Source organism: Bubalus kerabau, chromosome 13 (genome assembly GCF_029407905.1).
Source record: "Bubalus kerabau isolate K-KA32 ecotype Philippines breed swamp buffalo chromosome 13, PCC_UOA_SB_1v2, whole genome shotgun sequence".
Classification (NCBI taxonomy): Eukaryota; Metazoa; Chordata; class Mammalia; order Artiodactyla; family Bovidae; genus Bubalus; species Bubalus kerabau.
In genome coordinates, this window is record NC_073636.1 from 75034378 (window position 1) to 75052683 (window position 18306).

The 18306-nt window shown below is 46.0% G+C and overlaps 1 protein-coding gene and 1 pseudogene across 1 annotated transcript; both read left to right on the forward strand.

Moving 5' to 3' along the window:
* The first annotated feature begins 358 nt into the window (after window positions 1-358).
* Window positions 359-1074, forward strand: LOC129625241 (autophagy-related protein 13-like; annotated as a pseudogene).
* Window positions 1075-4740: 3666 nt separating this feature from the next.
* LOC129625118 (spleen trypsin inhibitor I-like) lies at window positions 4741-8661 on the forward strand. Its single transcript, XM_055543264.1, has 3 exons — window positions 4741-4834; window positions 7604-7795; window positions 8241-8661. Exons 1-3 carry the CDS (start codon window positions 4741-4743, stop codon window positions 8249-8251), a joined length of 297 nt encoding a protein of 98 aa, XP_055399239.1. The 3' UTR covers window positions 8252-8661.
* The last annotated feature ends 9645 nt before the right edge of the window (window positions 8662-18306 follow it).

Consider the following 18306-nt stretch of genomic DNA (forward strand, 5'->3'; position numbering starts at 1 on the left):
CACATCATCCCCAAGGCAGTAACATGAAAACACTATTAAACTGGCCCCATTTGGGCAAGCTGGGACGTCCTTTAAATGGACACCCAGAGTGAGTGAAATCACTCAGTCATGTCTGACTCTTTGCAACCCCATGGACTGTAGCCTACCACGCTCCTCCATTCATGGGATTTTCCAAGCAAGAATACTGGCGTGGATTGCCATTTCCTTCTCCAGGAAATCTTCCCGACTGGGGGATTGAACCCAGGTCTCCTGCATTGTAGGCAGATGCTTTACCGTCTGAGCCACCAGGGAAGTATAGGACTGCAGTATAGGAGGTAATATGTCCACCTCAGGCAAGGGGACCCCAACATTTCGTGGCATGGGACACCCTGGATCTGTGGCTGTGCCAGAGACTCCTCTGCTGGACGGTACCATCACACCATCCAGCAGTAAGGACGCTGAAACTGTATCAAACGGCAGCGAGGGACGGGCCTGCCCCCACGATGTCTTGGAGATCATCTTTGTCCAGAAAGTGGGGGCTTTTGTCAACAAGCCCATCAACCAGTCAACCCTGACCAGTTTGAACATACCCTTTGCCATGTTTGCTCCCAAGAACCTGGAGCTGGAGGATGCGGATCCCATGGGGAATCCGCCAGATTCCCCAGAGACTACATCTCCTCTCCAGGGCGGCCTGCACTCTGATGGCTCCAGCGGGGGCAGCAGCGGCCATACCCAGGACGACTTCGTCATGATCGACTTTAAACCAGCTTTTTCTAAAGACGACATCCTTCCTTTGGGACCTTCTATCGTGAATTTCAGAACCAGCCTCAGCTGAGCAGCCTCTCCCTCGACATCGGGGCCCAATCCATGGCCGATGACTTGGTACGGAAACCCCTTGGCCACCGCCTCACCCTCTGGCCTCCTGTCCTCCTTCCGTGGCCATTCCTGCTCCGCAGGCCTGGAGAGTTCTTCCCGCTGCTCCCCCACGCCCACACCTCCCATCTTGGCGGTCAGTCACAGGACAAGATGGTTGAACCGTTACCTTCCTGCGATCGCACTCGAGATTTGCATTGCGCTCCGCAGTCACTATCTTGAATTTGCTTGCGCTTATTTCCTCCTTTTCTCTGCATTCTCATCCCAGCAGTTCTCACACTCTCCTGTTGTTTGCCTGATGTCCTCTACTTGCTGATGCCACTCAGCCAGGCTGCCTAAGCAGCTCTTGCCACCAGCTGTCCAGCTTGCCAGGCGGGTGCCAGGGACACAGGGTGGAAGCAGCAGGAGGACCAAGTGGTGGTGTTCTTGCCCTTTGCTCACTCATCCCCGTGCTCCCGAGTTCAGCCAGGTGTCCTGATACTCACTGTAAATGGTACCCAGTGGAGTCTTAAAAAGTTGTCCCATAATCCCTGGCAACCAGGGGGCCTTATAATCACCTAGAAGGGTGATGCATCCTTGGAAATACTTCCCTGAGCCATGGACCCATGCTTACCATCTACTCCTACCCGTTCCTCTCTGTCATCTTCATTCATTCGTTCATATTCCCACAGTATCTGATTTCCTTGTGTGTACTAAGTAACTCAGTCATGTCTGACTCTTTTTGTGACCCCATGTACTGTAGCCTGCAAGGCTCCTCTGTCTATGGGATTCTCCAGGCAAGAACATTGGAGTGGGTTGCCTCTCTCTTGCCCAAATGGGGGAAGCAATTCAGAGGGCGAATTGGGACCTCTGATCCTACTGACTAGCCTTCCCTTATTTCACTAACCTCTCTTCTACTCAGTAATGGGGCATCCTGAGGGCCCCATGGGACATCCTGTAAGCCTCTGCATAAATTGTCAGAAGTGGGGAAGAGGGATTCCCCAAACTTTGAGGACTAATATTCTGAAGCTGATAGAGGGGACTCAGCAATATTGCACAAAAATCTAAAAGATAATTTTTTTTTTTTGCCACACCACATGGCATGTGGGATCTTAGTTCCCCAACCAAGGGCTGAACCTATGACCCCTGCAGTGGAAGCATGGAGTCCTAACCCCTGGACCGCCAGGGAAGTCCCCCTAAAAGACCATTGTGGGAGAGAGGGAAATTACCTTGATTGCCATCTCCAAGTCTCTGTTAGGGCTGTTTTAGGACAAACACAGTAGAATGGGTCAATTGGTTTCCTGAAATTAAAGTCAGGACAGAAATGACAAGGTTGGGTCAGAGGGAAGGGAGGGGTTTTTACTGGTTGAATGGGACAAAGGATTGTTCTCATGATGAATGCTGTCACCTGGCACCTGCTGCCCACATGATAGTGAACTCACTATAAGAGGAGGTATCAAAACTGAGGCTGCCTGAGAGTTAACTGCAATGAATGCTAGCTTTTAATTATTCAGAAGCCTTCCTCAGATCTTCTTCCAGCACCAAGTCCCTCATTATACCAACATCTCCACACATACGTTACTGAACTCTGATGGATCTGTTTCTCAGGGAGGCTAAAGGCAGGTGCTAAAGGCAAGCTAAAGGCAGCCTCACTCTGCTCAGGAGTTGGAATTGGAGGGGGCAGCAGGAAGTTCAAGCTGTGGGGCCAGGGCTCTTGTGTAAACAAGGAGGTTCCCCCACACCCTGTGATGTTTCCGCCATGTAGTTTCTCCAAGGATGCCTGAGGCCTTGGGAAGATAGGTACCTCATCAGGGGCAGCTTCTGGGTCAAGAGGCCTCCAGCCTGGATCAGATGGAGGATAGCCAGAAGACAGGAGGACACTGGGATAGATAGCCAGAGGCAGACAGATAGATGAGAGATGAGCAAGGAGGAAAGAAGATTTTCTGTTGTTAGGGTGGGAGGTAGGCTTTCTGTTGCTCCCTGGTCTCAGATGGACCGACTGAAGCAGGGAGAGGGGCAGAGTCAGAAGGCCTTCTAAACTAGAATCCTCATTGTACCATCTGTTGTTCATGTGTCCTGAGCAAGTGACTTCACCTCCTGAGGCTCGGCTTTCTCCTTGACAAAATAGGATGAGAATCTCAGATGTTGTAGGATTGACATGAGGCTAAATGAAATCATGCATGTGGAATGTCTCAGGAGAGGGCAGACACTCCACTCACAGTGGCTTGTTTGGTGAGTTGCTGGCTATTGATGCCCTTCTGTCCTGGGGCAGCTCAGTATTGAGAGCTCCTGCCCTTCTCCAGGGAAAGGGTGTCTGTGCAGGAAGGCAGCCCCCTGTGTTGTCTCAGCTCATCACCCAGCTGTGTGCCTGCTTGACATTTGGCTGGACTTGCTCCTGGGGCTTCTGGACGCTGAGCCCAGCTCCCTTCTCCTTGACCCTGGAGCTGAGCACAGAGTGTGTGTGTGTGTTTGTGTGAGTGAGTGTGTGTGTGTGTTAGTGGGAAGATGGTTGTCTGTGTCTGGGTAGGTCACTGTGTAAGGGTGGCTTGGTGCACCATGGCCCTAACTGGGAGTGACTAGATGAGAATGAGTGAAGACATTGTGGGTCTCACCCCCACATGTGCCCTGAATTTTACATCTTACAAAGCAACAGAGCGCATGGTGCACAGACTTGAAGTCAGATTCCTGGGATGAAATCCTGTCTCTACCATGTATGATTTTAAGCAAATTTCTTAACTGCTTGTTGCCTTCAATTTCTTCATCTGCAACATGAAGCAATAGTAACAGCTCTTCACCCCCTGTTTTAAGACTACCGTGAGGATTAGGTAAGTGAATATGCAGCAAGGGCTTAAGGATAATGCCTGTATCTAGAAGGAGCTAGGTGTTAACTGTCACAATTACTTATTATTATTATTGCTATTACTACACAGGGCTTTGACTTCTCAGGGAGAAGGAATATATATGTCTGTTGCCTCCATTGCTTCCACAGCAACCCTGTGATGTGGTCAGCGCTGATCTCACCTGACACGTAAAGACACAGGGCTCTGGGGGATTTACATCCTCAAGTACAAAGTTAGAAAAGCAGAGCCAGGACTCAAACTGAGGTGCTCTGGTCCCAAAACCCCTGGGGAGAGAGCAGGAGGAAGGGGGTGGTTACAGGTGATCTTCCAAGGTCCCCTGAGGTCCACTCTGGCAGGCAGCCCTCCTGTGTGTGAAGCCAGGTGAGGGCCAGCAGGTGGCCAGGCTGTGGAGACATGTTCAGCTCCCTTCTTCCCCTTTGCCCCCTCCCCTTACTCCCTTTCCTTCCCAGACAACAGGCTTTGTGCCACAGATACGGAAGCTCTTCCTCTAGCTCAGCCTCTGCCTGGAAGAGTGCCAGGTAAGCAGTATACATCCAGGCAGCTGAGATGCTGCCTCAATAGTCGCAGAAAGGTGTCTCTGTAGTCTGAGTCAAGTGATGGTGGGGGCACCGATGCCCAGAGGTGATGAATCTGCAGGAGACTGAAAAGGAGGACTTCAACTAACATACTGCTGTTCACTTATCCATCTTTTGATTCGCTCTCATCCACTCACAGACCATCCATCACGGGCCATGCCTTGCCCTAGGTGCTGGGATGCTCCCTGAGTGACCATATTGGACAAGATTCCACCTGTGGAATCACAATCTGTGTTTCCACCAGATCCACAGTCAGAGTCAAGTCTGAGAAACGCTGTTACTGGGCATATGGCTCTAGCAGTGGAAACAGGAAGTCTGGTTCTGTAAGGAGATTACTGACTGTTCGAGACTGACCCCAGATCTTCCCTTTCCTCACTCCCCTCCTTATCTCCTGCTCCCACCCTTCACCTGGGGTATGAAAAGCACAGTCAACCCCCAGCCTTCCCCAGGAGCCCTCCTGCAAGGCCACGAAGATGAGCCGGCTCTGCCTCTCTGTAGCCCTTCTGGTCCTCCTGGGCACCCTGGCGGCCAGCACTCCAGGGTATGACACCAGCAACCAGGCCAAAAGTAAGTCTTGGCTCATCTCTCCTCTAAAAGTTGGGGTGGGGAGGAAGGGAGTCCATAGAAGGCACAGGAGAGTAGGGGTGGGGTAAGTGTTGTCAACCCTCTCTGGATTTCTTCTTATAAATTGGGCAGTTTTCACTCTAGGGACATTTTTTGACTCTCAATAGATATCATTGCGTGTTAAGTTTTGGGGGAAAAAAGCATTCCACCTGACTCTACCAGATCAGGTACCTCATCTCTGAGACTCTCTATTCCTGGTCGCTGCCTTGCCTCTGCACCTCACATAGCATCATACAAAATCCATATTTGATCCTTGTCTCGATTCATGCCCCAGGCCTCCTGAAACGTTAGGAATTCACTGTATTTTTGTAAGTCATGAGATGAGTGAAGAATGGGACCTTAGATAGTGTCTGGACGGGACTGGATTCTAGAACGTGCTGTCAGGTGATTAAAGGGTTAGAACTATCAACCCTGTCCCTCTGGGGAGAGGAGAAGTACTGTGTTCAGTCAACAATGGCCCTGATTCTATCAAATTACCTACCTCCAATCCTTAATCAAAACTCATACACACTGGGTTCAGAGAGACTCAGGGGAGGGTTAGGGACTGTGAGGGGGGAAAGTGCTAAGAGGGTCTGGAGGATCAGCACCCCCAAATCTCCATTTGACCGATATTTCTTCTCCATTTGTCTGTCCCTGGAGTTTTATGCTTTATAACAACTGAAGACAGTAAGTAAAGGGTTTTTTAGAGTTCCATGAATGACTCTAATAAGTTATTGAACATGAGAGGTGGGTCGTGGAACCTCTGAATTTAGAGCTAGTTGATCACACATTTAAGTGACCGCAGAACTTGTTATCAACACTTGAAGTGTGGGTGAAACCTTTTCAATGACTGTGCACTTGGCATGAGGATGAAATGGGAGATTTATTCCCTTGATAAATATTCATCAAATACTTATGCTTTTTGTCCCTAAAAAGTGTATTTCTTGATATAGGAAAACAGCTGTAAACAAAAGATAGTAAAAAATAATATGCCTTCTAAGAGGGATACAGACAATAAAGACGGGGGAAAATCCTATGCCAGATCATGATGAGTGTTGTGAGAAAGGAGAGTTATAGGGATTCAGGAGGCTGTAGAGGATCAGGGAAACCCTCTGTGATGAGGAGACATTAAGCAGAAGCTGCCAAAAAGGAGCCTGGTGTGTTTGAGCAGCAGCCAAGACCAGGGTGGCTGAAGCTGAGTGGGTGAGGGGAGGGGAGTGGAAGGGGATGAAGCAGAGAGGCCATGGGGGCAGGTCATGAGGAACCTTCTAGGACTTTATAAGGATAAAAATTTGACTCTGAGAGAGCTGGGAAACCACTGAGGGACTGGTCATGGGAGCAACAAGACACAACTGGAGTTTTAACAGGGTCTTTGTGGCTGCAGTGTGGAGCGTGGCCTCTAGGGGGTGAAAAGCAGGGACGGGGGCCCCTGGGCAGGCAGCTGCAGGGGTCCAGTGAGCCATGATGAATATACCTATGTTGTTCCCTGGGTTGATTCCAGTTCTCTTGAATAACCTGAAGATATCCTGCTATGTTAAGATATCTAGGGAGGCTTCATCACAAATCATGATTCATTAAATCTTTAGTCATTTGTGATTGATTCAACCTCCAATCCCTCTCCCCTTCCTGAGATGTGGATACAATGAAAGAGGGGAAGGTAGGAATGAAAATTCCCACACCCAACTCAGGCAGTTGTTTCCCCTGACAACTTATCCCCATTCTTGGCTTGGGTTGAGGCTTTACAAAACTCATCTCCCTCACATGATAAAGGACTCCCCTTTGCTCTCATCTCTTAGGAAATTCCAATGTTTTAGGAGCTCTGTGCCAGGAATGGGATGCAGAACAAGTTAATATTTCTTTTATAAGTCACAGTATCGATATTTCCTCAATATTCTATTATTCTAGTCTCCATGAGGTAACCGAAGTAAACACTGGTGTGTTTTCTACCATCCCTTTCTCCATTTACGGCATGATTTCCTCACACTTTTGTAATAGTGACGGGTCACGCAGCCCTACTCAACCATTGGCTGGCATCCAGGTGGGCACCTTCATCAAGGGGTAACTGTAAATGAGCAACCCTTTGTGGTCCAGTTTAGCCATTGCCACTGTCGTTGCCACAGTGGGCTCTTCGCCCTCCCCTTCTTTTGTATAAAAGGAAGAGGAATTTATACTGTGGGGAAGATGGTTTTCTTGAGACAGTAGCATGCTGTCATATCCGTGGGCCCAATTTCTGATTAAAAATGTTATTCCTAGTTCCAGCAACTCTACTCCGGATTATTGGCTGGTCCTGAGGTGAGCAGAATGAGACTCGGCTCAATAATGCTTTCTTTTTTAACAGTGGAAGTTTCAACCACACACATATGTAGAAAACATAGTATTATAAAAGCCATGGATCCATTGTCCAGCTCCAGTAATTTCTATACATGGAGAGTATTTTTATATGTGTCCCTCTTTAGTGTTACTTTTGAAACTAATCAGTAGCATCATGCTAATTAATCCATAAACATTCATCAATGGCATGTAATTATTTATAATATTGCCCTGTCATTGTCACACCTAACAACATTAATAATAATGGCCTGGAAAGCAGGGGATCAAAAGGCCTTTTCACGTTTCACACTTCTGCCCGCCCCCCATCACTCTCTATCACAAACTGGTGGTTTTAGTTGTTCATCTTGTAGACTGAGCTATGATGACCTTCCCTCTTTAACTGAGATCCTCCCATCCCTACAGCCCAGCAGCCTGACATCTGCCTACAGCCTCCATATACGGGTCCCTGCAAGGCCAGAATAATCAGATACTTCTACAACATGAAATCTGGGCTCTGCAAGACCTTTGTATATGGCGGCTGCAAAGCTAAGAGCAACAATTTCAGGAGCGCGGAGGACTGCATGAGGACCTGTGGTGGTGCTATTGGGCCCCGGGGTAAGACAGGGGGCAGGGCAGAGGGAGAGGGGAAGGGCTCGGGAAAGTGGTGGCGCTCAGAAGGCCACACACCTTTCCAAAAAAGTGATTTTTTTCCTCGCTGCCTCCCAAGTGAAGTGGCAGCAGTATCCATGGATTGAGCGTGTCCTCCATGGACCAGCTTGGTGAAAGGTCACCCCCTAGAAGCCCCATCATCATAATCTGAGCCTACTCACATGCTCCCATTTTTCAGATGGGAACAGTCAGTCACTCTGCAGAGCAAGTCTGGAGTGCTCCCCAGTGCTCCACCTCAGCCTGGAAAACTCCCTTGCTTATTGATGGTTACCCTGGTCCTGGGAGGACTGTGGTTACACATTTCTGGGATGGTCTAGGACCTGTCAGGGTGGACAGGGTCCAGGTCTGGGCCTTCAGGGATGTCAATCAGCAAGTTCCTTTCTTTTTACAGAGAACCTGTGAACTGTGCTCCCCTGAGATGCTGAAGTATGAGGAGGACCCACCCAAGGCTGGCCTCTAGCTGCTTCTGAAAAATTTCAGCCTCCTTTTCTTTCTTCTCAACCCTCCCCTCCTCAGCAGAAATCTGTCTCTTTCCTTCCTCCACAGGTCCACTTACTTTAGCCCTATCTCATCCAGTTTGTTCTAAGCACCCTGAAAGCAAATCTTCCCTTTATCCCTCACACTTCCCACAATTTCTGGCACAAAGAAGACCGTCCAGAAATATTGCAGGAAGGAAGGAAGGAATGCAGGAGCAAAATTCCCCATGACTGGAGCATCTGTAGAGTCTGAGATTTAAATCTGGATTCTTGTCCTAATCTTCCTCCTCACGGCATGCTTACCTTCATCCTCCACCCCACCATCACTGCTCTCCCTCTACTGGTGAAAGTAGAATTTCCGTCATTGAATTTTCAGCTCAGTGGTGGGAGAGGTCTTTTCATGAACGAAGCCTCCTCCTCACATTGATTTGAAGGTCTGTGGCTTCAAAGAGTCTGGCCTTATCTTTAAATAAATTCATATTTTAATTAAACGAACTGGAGTGGATTGTGTTGTTTGCAACTAAGAACTTTAACCCATAGGAAACGGTGGTCTTTCTCATTTTATGCAGATGGGTGGGCAGCTCCCCATCACCTCTCCTCAGACTCAGCCCTACCAAGTAGAAGGAGCCAACCCCTTACACTGACATCTACCTCTTATGGCCGTGCCAGTGTACATGAAAAACTGGATGAGAGACACCTCAACAAGAAAACTTTTGTCCTTCACTTCTTGGGCCAGGTCAAACTTCAGGGCATGTTATTTTCCTGAATTCTCAGAAGGAGAAAAGAATGAGCATGAGGCTCAGTTGTCAACTTGTCCTTAGAACCCCCTCCCCTGTCATTGTTTTGGGATAGGGGACTTCCAAGTCTAGCTAAAGAGGACCAAGCTCACATTTAGTGAGCACTGGCCATTTGCCAGGCTCTGTGCTTGTCATTTCCCCAGATTATCACTCCTTCTCCTTCCTTTCCCCTTTGGTAACCATAAGTTTGTTATCTGTGTCTGTGAATCCAGTCTTATTTTCATACCACATTTCTTAAGCCAGTCATCGTTGATGGGCACTTGCATTGTGCACGTCTTGGCTATTTGTAAACGAGGCTTTTATGCACCTTGAGGTGCGTGTATCTATTCAAATTAAAGTTTCTTTTTTCCACATATATACCCAGCATAATATAGTAGTTGATGATGTAGTAGTTCTATTTTTAGCTTTTTAAGGAAATTCCATACTGTTTTCATGGGAGCTGCACCAAGATACATTCACACCAACAGTGTACAAGGCACTTTCCTTTTCTCCACTCTCTCTTCTGTATCTTGTATTTCTAGAATTCCCAATGATACCCATTTGACTGACGTGATGCTTTATCTCATTGTCAGTTTTTAAATTTATTTACTTTTTAATTTAAGGATAATTGCTTTACAGAATTTTGTTGTTTTCTGTTAAACATCAGCATGAATCAGCCATAGGTTTACATATGTCCCCTCCCTCTGTGCTGTGCTGTGCTTAGTCACTGATTCTTGTCTGACTCTTTGCAACCCCATGGACTGCAGCCCGCCAGGCTCCTCTGTCCATGGGGATTCTCCAGGCAAGAATAATGCAGTGGGTTGCCATTTCTTTATCCAGAGGATCTTCCAACCCACGGATCGAATCCAGGTCTCCCGCAGTGCAAGTGGATTCTTTACCATCTGAGCCAAGAGGAAAGCCCAAGAATACTGGAGTGGGGAGCCTATTTCTTATCCAAGGGATCTTCCCAACCCAGGAATCAAACTGGGGTCTCTTGCATTGCAGGTGGATTCTTTACCAGCTGAACTACCAGGGAAGCCCTTCCATTCTTCTAATAATTACCAATGTTGATATCTTTTCATGTGCCTGTTGGCCATCTGTATGTCTTCTTTAGAAAAACATCTCCTTAGGTCTTCTGCCCATTTTTAAATTGGATTTTTTTGTTTTCTCAATGTTGAGTTGCAAGAGCTGTTCGTACACTTTTGATATTGACCTCTTATTGGTCATGTATTTTGCAAATAATTTCTCCCATTCAGTAGGTTGTCTTTTTGTCTTGTCAGTGATCTCTTCCTTGCTGCCCAAGCTTTTAAGTTTAAGTTTGATTAGATAGGGTTTCCCTGATAGCTTAGTTGGTAAAGAGTCCACCTGAAGTGCAGAAAACCCTGGTTCAATTCCTGGCTTGGGAAGATGCCCTGGTGAAGGGAAAGGCTACCCACTCCAGTATTCTGGCCTGGAGAATTCTATGGACTGTATAGTCCATGGGGTTGCAAAGAGTCAGACACAACTGAGCAATTTTCACTTCACACTAGATCCATTGGTTTATCTTTCCCTTTCATTTCTTTTGGCACTGGAGACTGATCCGTGAAAATATTACCCTGATTATGTCCAAGAATGTTTGGCCTGTGTTCTCTTCTAGGAGTTTTATGGTATCTTGTCTTATATTAAGGTCTTTATTCCATTTTGAGTTTATGTTTGTATTTGATACGAAGAAGTGTTCAAATTTCATTGACTTACATTTAGTTGTTCAGCTTTCCCAAAACCTTTTGCTGAAAAGACTGTTTTTTCTCCATTGTATATTCCTTTCTCCTCTGTCATAGATGAAGTGACTCTAGGTGCAGGAGTTTATTTCTGGACTCTCTATTCTGACCTATTCCATTGATCTCTATGTCTGGTTCTGTATTAATAAAATACTTTTATTGCTTTAGCTTTGTACTATAGTCTGAAGTCTGGAAGAGTCATGACTCAAGCTTTGTATTTTTCCCCCAGGATTACTTTGACACTTCGGGGTCTTTTGTGGTTCTGTACAAATTTTATGATTATTTGTTTTAGACCTGTGAAAAATAACTTGAGTATTTTTATATGATTTGTCACTATAATCCTCATTTTCCAGTTGTTTTTGTAGTTATTTGCTGTTCATTTCTTCTTTTTGCTTTTCTTTTTGTGGCTTCTTGATTTTCTTTTAGTATGCTTAAGTTCCTTTGTTTTTAGTTTTTGTGACTCTATTCTGTTTTTGATTTGTGGTAACCATGGAGTTCAAGACTGTTGACCCACAGCTATACCTCCTTGCTTTACACTGAAAGTCACTCAAGTTCAAACACATTCTAAAAGATTTACTTTTTACACTCCTGTCCTTCACATTTTGTGATTTTGATGTTCTACTTTACATTTTCATGCTGATCCTTTTACTGTTTATCCTGTCAGGATTGCTTTTACAATTTTTAATTGTTTTTTAATATCTGTACTGGTTCATTTAAATGATCTTCCATTCTTCTATACATTTGTTTTTCTTATTGTGATTTTCCCCTTTCCCTTAGATTCTTCCAGTCTCAGTTTTCAACCACTCCCTATGGAGAGCTCACTTTCTCTTGAGTATCAGGTGCCAGATAGCAGCATTCATCAATAGAACACTGGTTTACTCCACTGAACCAAAATAACTCCCTCTCACTTTCAGTTCTGGCATTCAACATTGGTCTCGCCACAGCTCCCAAAAAACCCATTGACCAATTCTGCTGCCTTTGTCCTAACACAGTCCCACAGACACTGGGAGATGGGACTCAAGGGACTTCTGTATCCCACCGAGTGTCTTTTTGGTTCTTGGAAAATATTTGCTAAATTCCCACCACCAACTTCAGATTCTCAAACCTGAAACTTCAGGGAAGCTGTACTGACAGCTCGCAGCATTTTATTCTGAGGCTGTTAGAGCTACTGGCACCCCCCACAAGGGAATCCCTCACTGGGGTGGAGGAGAGAACTTAGTGTAAGAAGAGGAAGATGGTCAGTAGGATCAGAGCTTCCAAGTCACCCTCCCAACTTGTTTTCCCCTGTTGGGCAAGAGCTGTGGCAATCATATAATGTGGAAATTTAAATAACTGAATAATAATGGTTGAGAGGAGAGGGTAGGAGGTAAGTGGTGGGCAACAATCGAAGATTTATCAAGATATTTCCCAGGATGCACTGCAGTTCGTTATTAGACCGTCCCAGTTGCAAGGCATCATGGGAATGACTTGTTCATAATCTAGTGGCTCCTGAGGCAAAGGGATGTCCCAACTTCCCAAGTAGAGCAAGTTTAACACTGTCTTCATGCTTTCAGTTCTGAGAAGCAGTAAGGTGGAAGAACCTTTGGGCAACAGAGTCTAACTGCATTACTGTATATGAGGATATTGAAGCATAGAAAACTCAAAAAATAGAGGTAGTGTAATAAACCAAAGCACAGATAGATCTGATTCTGTTGTCCAATACCTTGTAGTCCCAGGCAAATACCTCAACATCTCTGAATTTTGTATTGCTTAATTATAAAATAAGGGAAAGACTTATATTTGTCAGTGTTTCCAACCACACACTACTAGAAGCAATCCTCTTCCAAACTGAACACGTTGGGTTTATTACTCGCTTCAGCAAGGAACTATGAATAATATGACATCTCATTAAGAGGATGTTTGAAGGACGTACAGGATGTGGGCTTCAGTTAGGTTACTTAGGGGAGAGTTTCAGGAAACTGGCTTTGCTCCAGATAGATGCTGTCAGGAAGTGGGGCAGTTCTATGATCCGGTGTCTTAATCTTACTCTGAAATGAAATTTCACCTGAGAACTGAGGAGTTACAATCCACAGATGTTACTGGGAGATTGGTCACAGAGGGTGAAGAAAAGTTAGAGTGAAGGACAACACTCAGCTTTCTGGGGGAAGGCAGGGGAAGCAAGTCTTTAGAGGGAAGGACCATGAATTCAGCTGAGTCAATGTTGAGTCCATGGTGCTTGTGGAACACTTAGGCAAAGATGTTGAGGGAGGGAGCAGGAGACATGCTCAGTCGTGTCCCCCAGGGACCCAATGGACTGTAGCCTGCCAGGCTTCTCTGTCCATGGAATTTTCCAGGCAAGAATACTGGAGTGGGGCTGCCATTTTCTTCTTCAGGGGATCTTCCCAACCCAGGGATTGAAACTGAGTCTCCTGTATCTCCTGCATTACAGATGAATTCTTTACTATTGAGTCACCTGGAAAGCCCATAAGTAGACATTAACTTTATTCATGCACTTGTTCATGAAATGTTTACTAGGGATAAAATATGTGGTCATTGAAACTTTTGCTCAGACTCAAGGGCTTCAAGCTCTGGCTCTTCCAATTTACTAGCTGTGTGGCCTATTCAATTTGCTAGTGATTTACATTTGTTAGCATAGATAGACCCTGAACTGTGTCCACATGGAGACAGTTATCCTTCCTTTGACACTAGAGGAACCTGAGTCTCAGAGGAAATGGGGATTGCTGGTAACTTCAAAGAGCAGAGTGAATTCCCTGTCCTGATGTGCTGGTCAAAGTTACTGAGTCAATAAGAATCCCTCAGTAACTCTGAGAGACGTAGAATTAATAATATAAAATATCTATTACCACTTACTGACAAGCTACTATGTGCCAAGCAAGCCGGGCATATATATCTCCATCTCTAAACATCACAATAATCTCAATAGGTTCTTCTTCTGTCTTAAAGTCCTACAAGCTGGGACTTCCTTGATGGTCCAGTGATTAAGACACCATGCTTCCAAAGCAGGGGTCCCAGGTTTAATTCCTGGCCTGGGACTGAAGCTTCACACATCACATGGTTGGGCCAAACAAGAAATTTTTAATTTTTAAAATAATTTTATTGATTTATTTTTGGCTCTTCTAGGTCTTCCTTGCTGCACGGGCTTTTCTCTAGTTGCAGAGAGTGTGGGCTATTACCCAATTGCAGTGCTTGGGCTTCTCACTGAGATAGCTTCTCTTGTTGCAGAGCACAGGCTCTGGGGTGCACTGGCTTCAGTATTTGGGGCACATGGACTGAGTAGTTGCGACTCCTGGACTTAGTTGCTCCACAGTATGCGGGATCTTCCTGGATCAGGGATCAAGCCATGTCTCCTGCATTGGCAGGTGGATTCTTTACCACTGAACCACCAAGGAAGTCCCCCTAAAATAATTTTTTTTTATTTTTTGAAATAAAGTCATACAAATAGAAGCTCAGAGATTTCATTTCTTCCCCCAAGTTCACATAATGGATACGGGCAAGGGCTAAAATTCAGACGCAAAACTTTGTGACCCCATGGACTGTAGCAGAGGACTAGGGTCCATGGAATTCTCCAGGCAAGAATACTGGGGTGAGTAACCATTCCCTTCTCTAGGGGATCTTCCTGACTCAGGAATCGAACCTGAGTCTCCTGCATTGCAGGCAGATTCTTTACCATCTGAGCCACCAGGGAAGCCTCTCTGTCTCCCATGATTTTCCTTAAAAGAGGTTTATAAGCTGTGCCTTCAAAAGTCCCCAGAGACTCACCAGAGGGGACTCATAATTCTTCAAATAGGGAAGCTCTGCTTTTCATCAGGGCTTTTTTTTTTTTTTTTTTTTTTTTTTGCACTGAGACCAACTGGAATTGAATTTTGGCAAAGACTTTTGTTCACATTTTTGCCAAGAGGGCATTAACTGTGAGTTAGAGGAGGATGAGGGCAGAGAAAAAGCCATTGGACTTAAAAATGAGAAACTTGGTGATGACCGTGGTAAAGGCATCAGCTCTCACTGGTAGGAAGCAGAGAAGAAAGCTTGAGAACAGTGTAGGGCTATAGTGGGCATCCACTCTTCCTTCCTGATTGTACCCTTAAGTGAGATCCTTTTGGAATCTTGTGTTGGCACCTATAGCACCTATTGATTTATTTTAGCTCAGACTGAAAGGAGTGCGAAAGTATCCCAGCTTGGAAAGGATGGTAAGCAAAGAGGAACTAATGTCTTCCCCAGTCACCTCTCAATAACCTCCATTTTTAGGTCTTTTGTCACTCTTTGATCAAGATCAAGTACAGGAGTGCATCTGGTTAGTTACTCTTGGTCTGAGGATATGGCAGGCACCTCAATTCCTCCTGTCCTCAATTCCACATGTCCTGGCTGGAGGAAGAGTCACTCCTCAAGCAAAATCAGGCTGCTGTTATTCAGAAAAAGGGACAGATCGATGCTAGATGACAAAACAAGTTAGCCCATATACTCAGAGAAGTTTCCATGGAGAGAAGCTAGTTTGAATGGGTTCAACAGATCAGCAGGAGAAAACACCACTGTGTGGTTCAAGGCACACTGTTTGCTCCTGGGAATTTCTCAGATCTTCCATGTTCACTTGTTTCTAGTCACCTTAGATGGACATGTCTACAGCTGACTCATGGCACCTCCAATTATAGCATTTCCATCTTTCCTTTCTATTTTCTTGCTTCCTTTTCTTGATAAATGTAACTTTACATTCATGAAGTAAAGATTCAAAATCTTTGTTGCATCATCCATGTTAATATCAGATAGATGTGCCCAGGAGTTGTTTGTGTTTGTGTATTAGTAACACTGAAGTAACTGGGGACATGTGACCAACAGTTTTTGGCAAATGTCTTCCTTCTAACTTTCAGCTGTTTTTCCTCCAGCAAATCACTTTCCCTTAGCCAAAATCAGTTTCCCCATCTGTAAAACAAGGAGTAATGAAACTTAACTCATAGATTGTAAACTAAGAACAAGCTACCTTTTCCTGAATGCTTATTGTGAGCTCAGACTACAGGTCACAATTTTAAATACCCTCCAGGTCAAGTGAGTAATGTGGATGAAAGCATCGGGAGTGGGGGTGGTACAGGGGAACCATAAGGAATGGTGGGGATTATGGAAACTGGAGAGAAAGGTCCCCTCCTGAGAAGAGACCGCTCTTCTTAGCTTAGTTCATGGTTTTCTAAGTGTGGTCCCTTGAGCAGCACCCTCAGTGCCTGGGGAACCTTGTTGATGCAGCTACTCAGGCCCCACTCTGTGCTCCTGCATCAACATTCTGGGGATGAAGATCTCAAATCTGTGTTTGATAATGGCTAAGAGATTCTGACGCTCACTCAAGTGTGAGACCCCCTGCCCGGGCAGGACTGTGTTGCAGTATTGTTCATCTTGTGCAGCAATGCTAGAAATATCCTTTTTTTGAAATCCTCCACCTTTAAATGCTGGCAAATGATTCAAAATTATAAAATTGACTGGGTGGGCTAATAGTATTCTAACCAGATTTGCAACTTCCAGGTTCTCCTTTTCCTTTTAAACCTTACAATAATCCTAAAACTCCAGTACTCGTGCCACCACTTCATGGAGACAGACCACATATATGCAAAATGAGGCCCTGTTATGTCTCATGGCCAGAAAGTGGTCTCCCATGAAGATATGAATGTCCCTCTCAGAGGGCTCAGCATCACAAAAATTTAAATCTCTTCTGCCTGCTGCAAGTACATCCATCCATTTCAGGATGTAGCCTTAGATAGCATGGTATCCATGTTTCTCATTTTTCAGAGTGAAAAACTAAGGAATAGGAGCAGAGATACGATCTGAGTCCCACAGTGCTCAGATAACATGCCTTTATCCAGAATACATACTACGTGATGTTGCTGCCCTGTAATTTCTCTGAAGATGCCGACAGGGCCCGGGAAGGCTTGTAATCAGAGACCTCAGTCACTGATGAGCAGGGAGGAGGGAGAGGGAGGAAACACAGGCCCAACAGGGGGCTTCTGGATATGGGAGCCTCTAACCTGGACCGGAGTGAGGAGGACCAGGAGAGAAGGACATTGGGAGAGAAAGATGGACAGACGAGAGGGGGACAGGGAAGAAAAGAGGAGCCTCTGCTGTTAGGAGGAGTCTCTGCTGCTCCCTGGTCTCAGGTGGACAGACTGAGGCAGGAAGAGGGGCAGGGCAGAGGGCTCTTGAAATTAGAATCCCAGTTGTTCAATTTGCTGGTTGTGGAGTCTGAGCAAGTCACTTTACTTCTTTGAGCCTGTACTTTCTTCTTGACACAATGGGATGAGAACCCAGATGTTGCAGGATGGACATGAGGCTAAATAAAGTGCCACATGTGGAATGTCTCAGGAGAGAGCAGGCCCTCCACTCACAGTGGCTTGTTCGTGAGTCACAGGCTCCCAATGCCCTTCTGTCCTGGGGCAGCTCGGTATTGAGAGCCCCTGCCCTTCTCCAGGGAAAGAATGTCTGTGCAGGAAGGCAGCCCCCCATGTCCTCTCAGCTCATCACCCAGCTCTGTGCCTGCTTGACGTTTGGCTGGACTTGGTCCTCGGGCTTCTGGGCACTGAGCCCAGCTCCCTCCTCCTTGAGCCTGGAGTGGAGCACTGGGTGTGTGTAAGTGTGTGTGTGTATGAATGGAAAATGCTTGTCTTCGTGTGGATGAGTTGGCACAGGGGTCTTGTGCTACATGACTGTAACTGGAAGTGAATAACAGGTGTGAGTGAGGGATTGTGGGTGTGTAACCCCCTCACGTGCGCACCGTGGTTTACAGCTAACAGTGCAGCAGGGTGCATGTGCATAGACTCCGAAGCCAAATTCCTGGGTTAAATCCTCTGTCTCCACTCTATGACTTTAGAAAAACTACTTTATTTGTTTCTACCTCAGTTTCCTCCTCTGTAACACAAGGAAATATCGACAGTTCCTCACCCACTCTTCTAGGATTTTTGAGGATTCAGTAAGTTAAGATATGTGCTTAGGATAATGCATAACACACACAAAAAGCTGTTTTATCTGCTATATTACTCATGATTACAGTATTCGTGCCTGCAGCATCCCATGGACAGAGGAGCCTGGCGGGCTACAGTCCATGGGGTCGCAAGAGTCGGACACGACTTAGCAACTAAACCAACACCATTATTACTACCTCAAAAGACTTCGACTTCTTGGGGAGAAGTTGCCTCCACTGCTCTCACGGAAACCCCATGATCATGAGGGCTGGGGGCACATCATGAGGACTCTTGTAGGTATTTAATAATCAGAACTTGACTCTGAGAGAGCTGGGAAGTCACTGAGGGATTGGTCATGGGAGCAAATGGGATAGGACTCAGGTGGCAGCTGGATTCTGCGGCTGCAGTGTGGGGAGTGGCCTCTAGGGGGCGAAGGGCAGAGACGGGGGCCTGGTGACAAGTTGCTGGAGGGGTCCAGGTGAGCCTTGTTGTTCCCTGGGTGGATCCCAGGTCTCTTGA

Coding starts and splice junctions, on each gene's coding strand:
- LOC129625118 (XM_055543264.1), top strand. CDS start 4,741: ATGAGCCGGCTCTGCCTCTCTGTAGCCCTTCTGGTCCTCCTGGGCACC. Junction 4,835..7,603: donor CACCAGCAACCAGGCCAAAA/GTAAGTCTTGGC, acceptor CCATCCCTACAG/CCCAGCAGCCTGACATCTGC.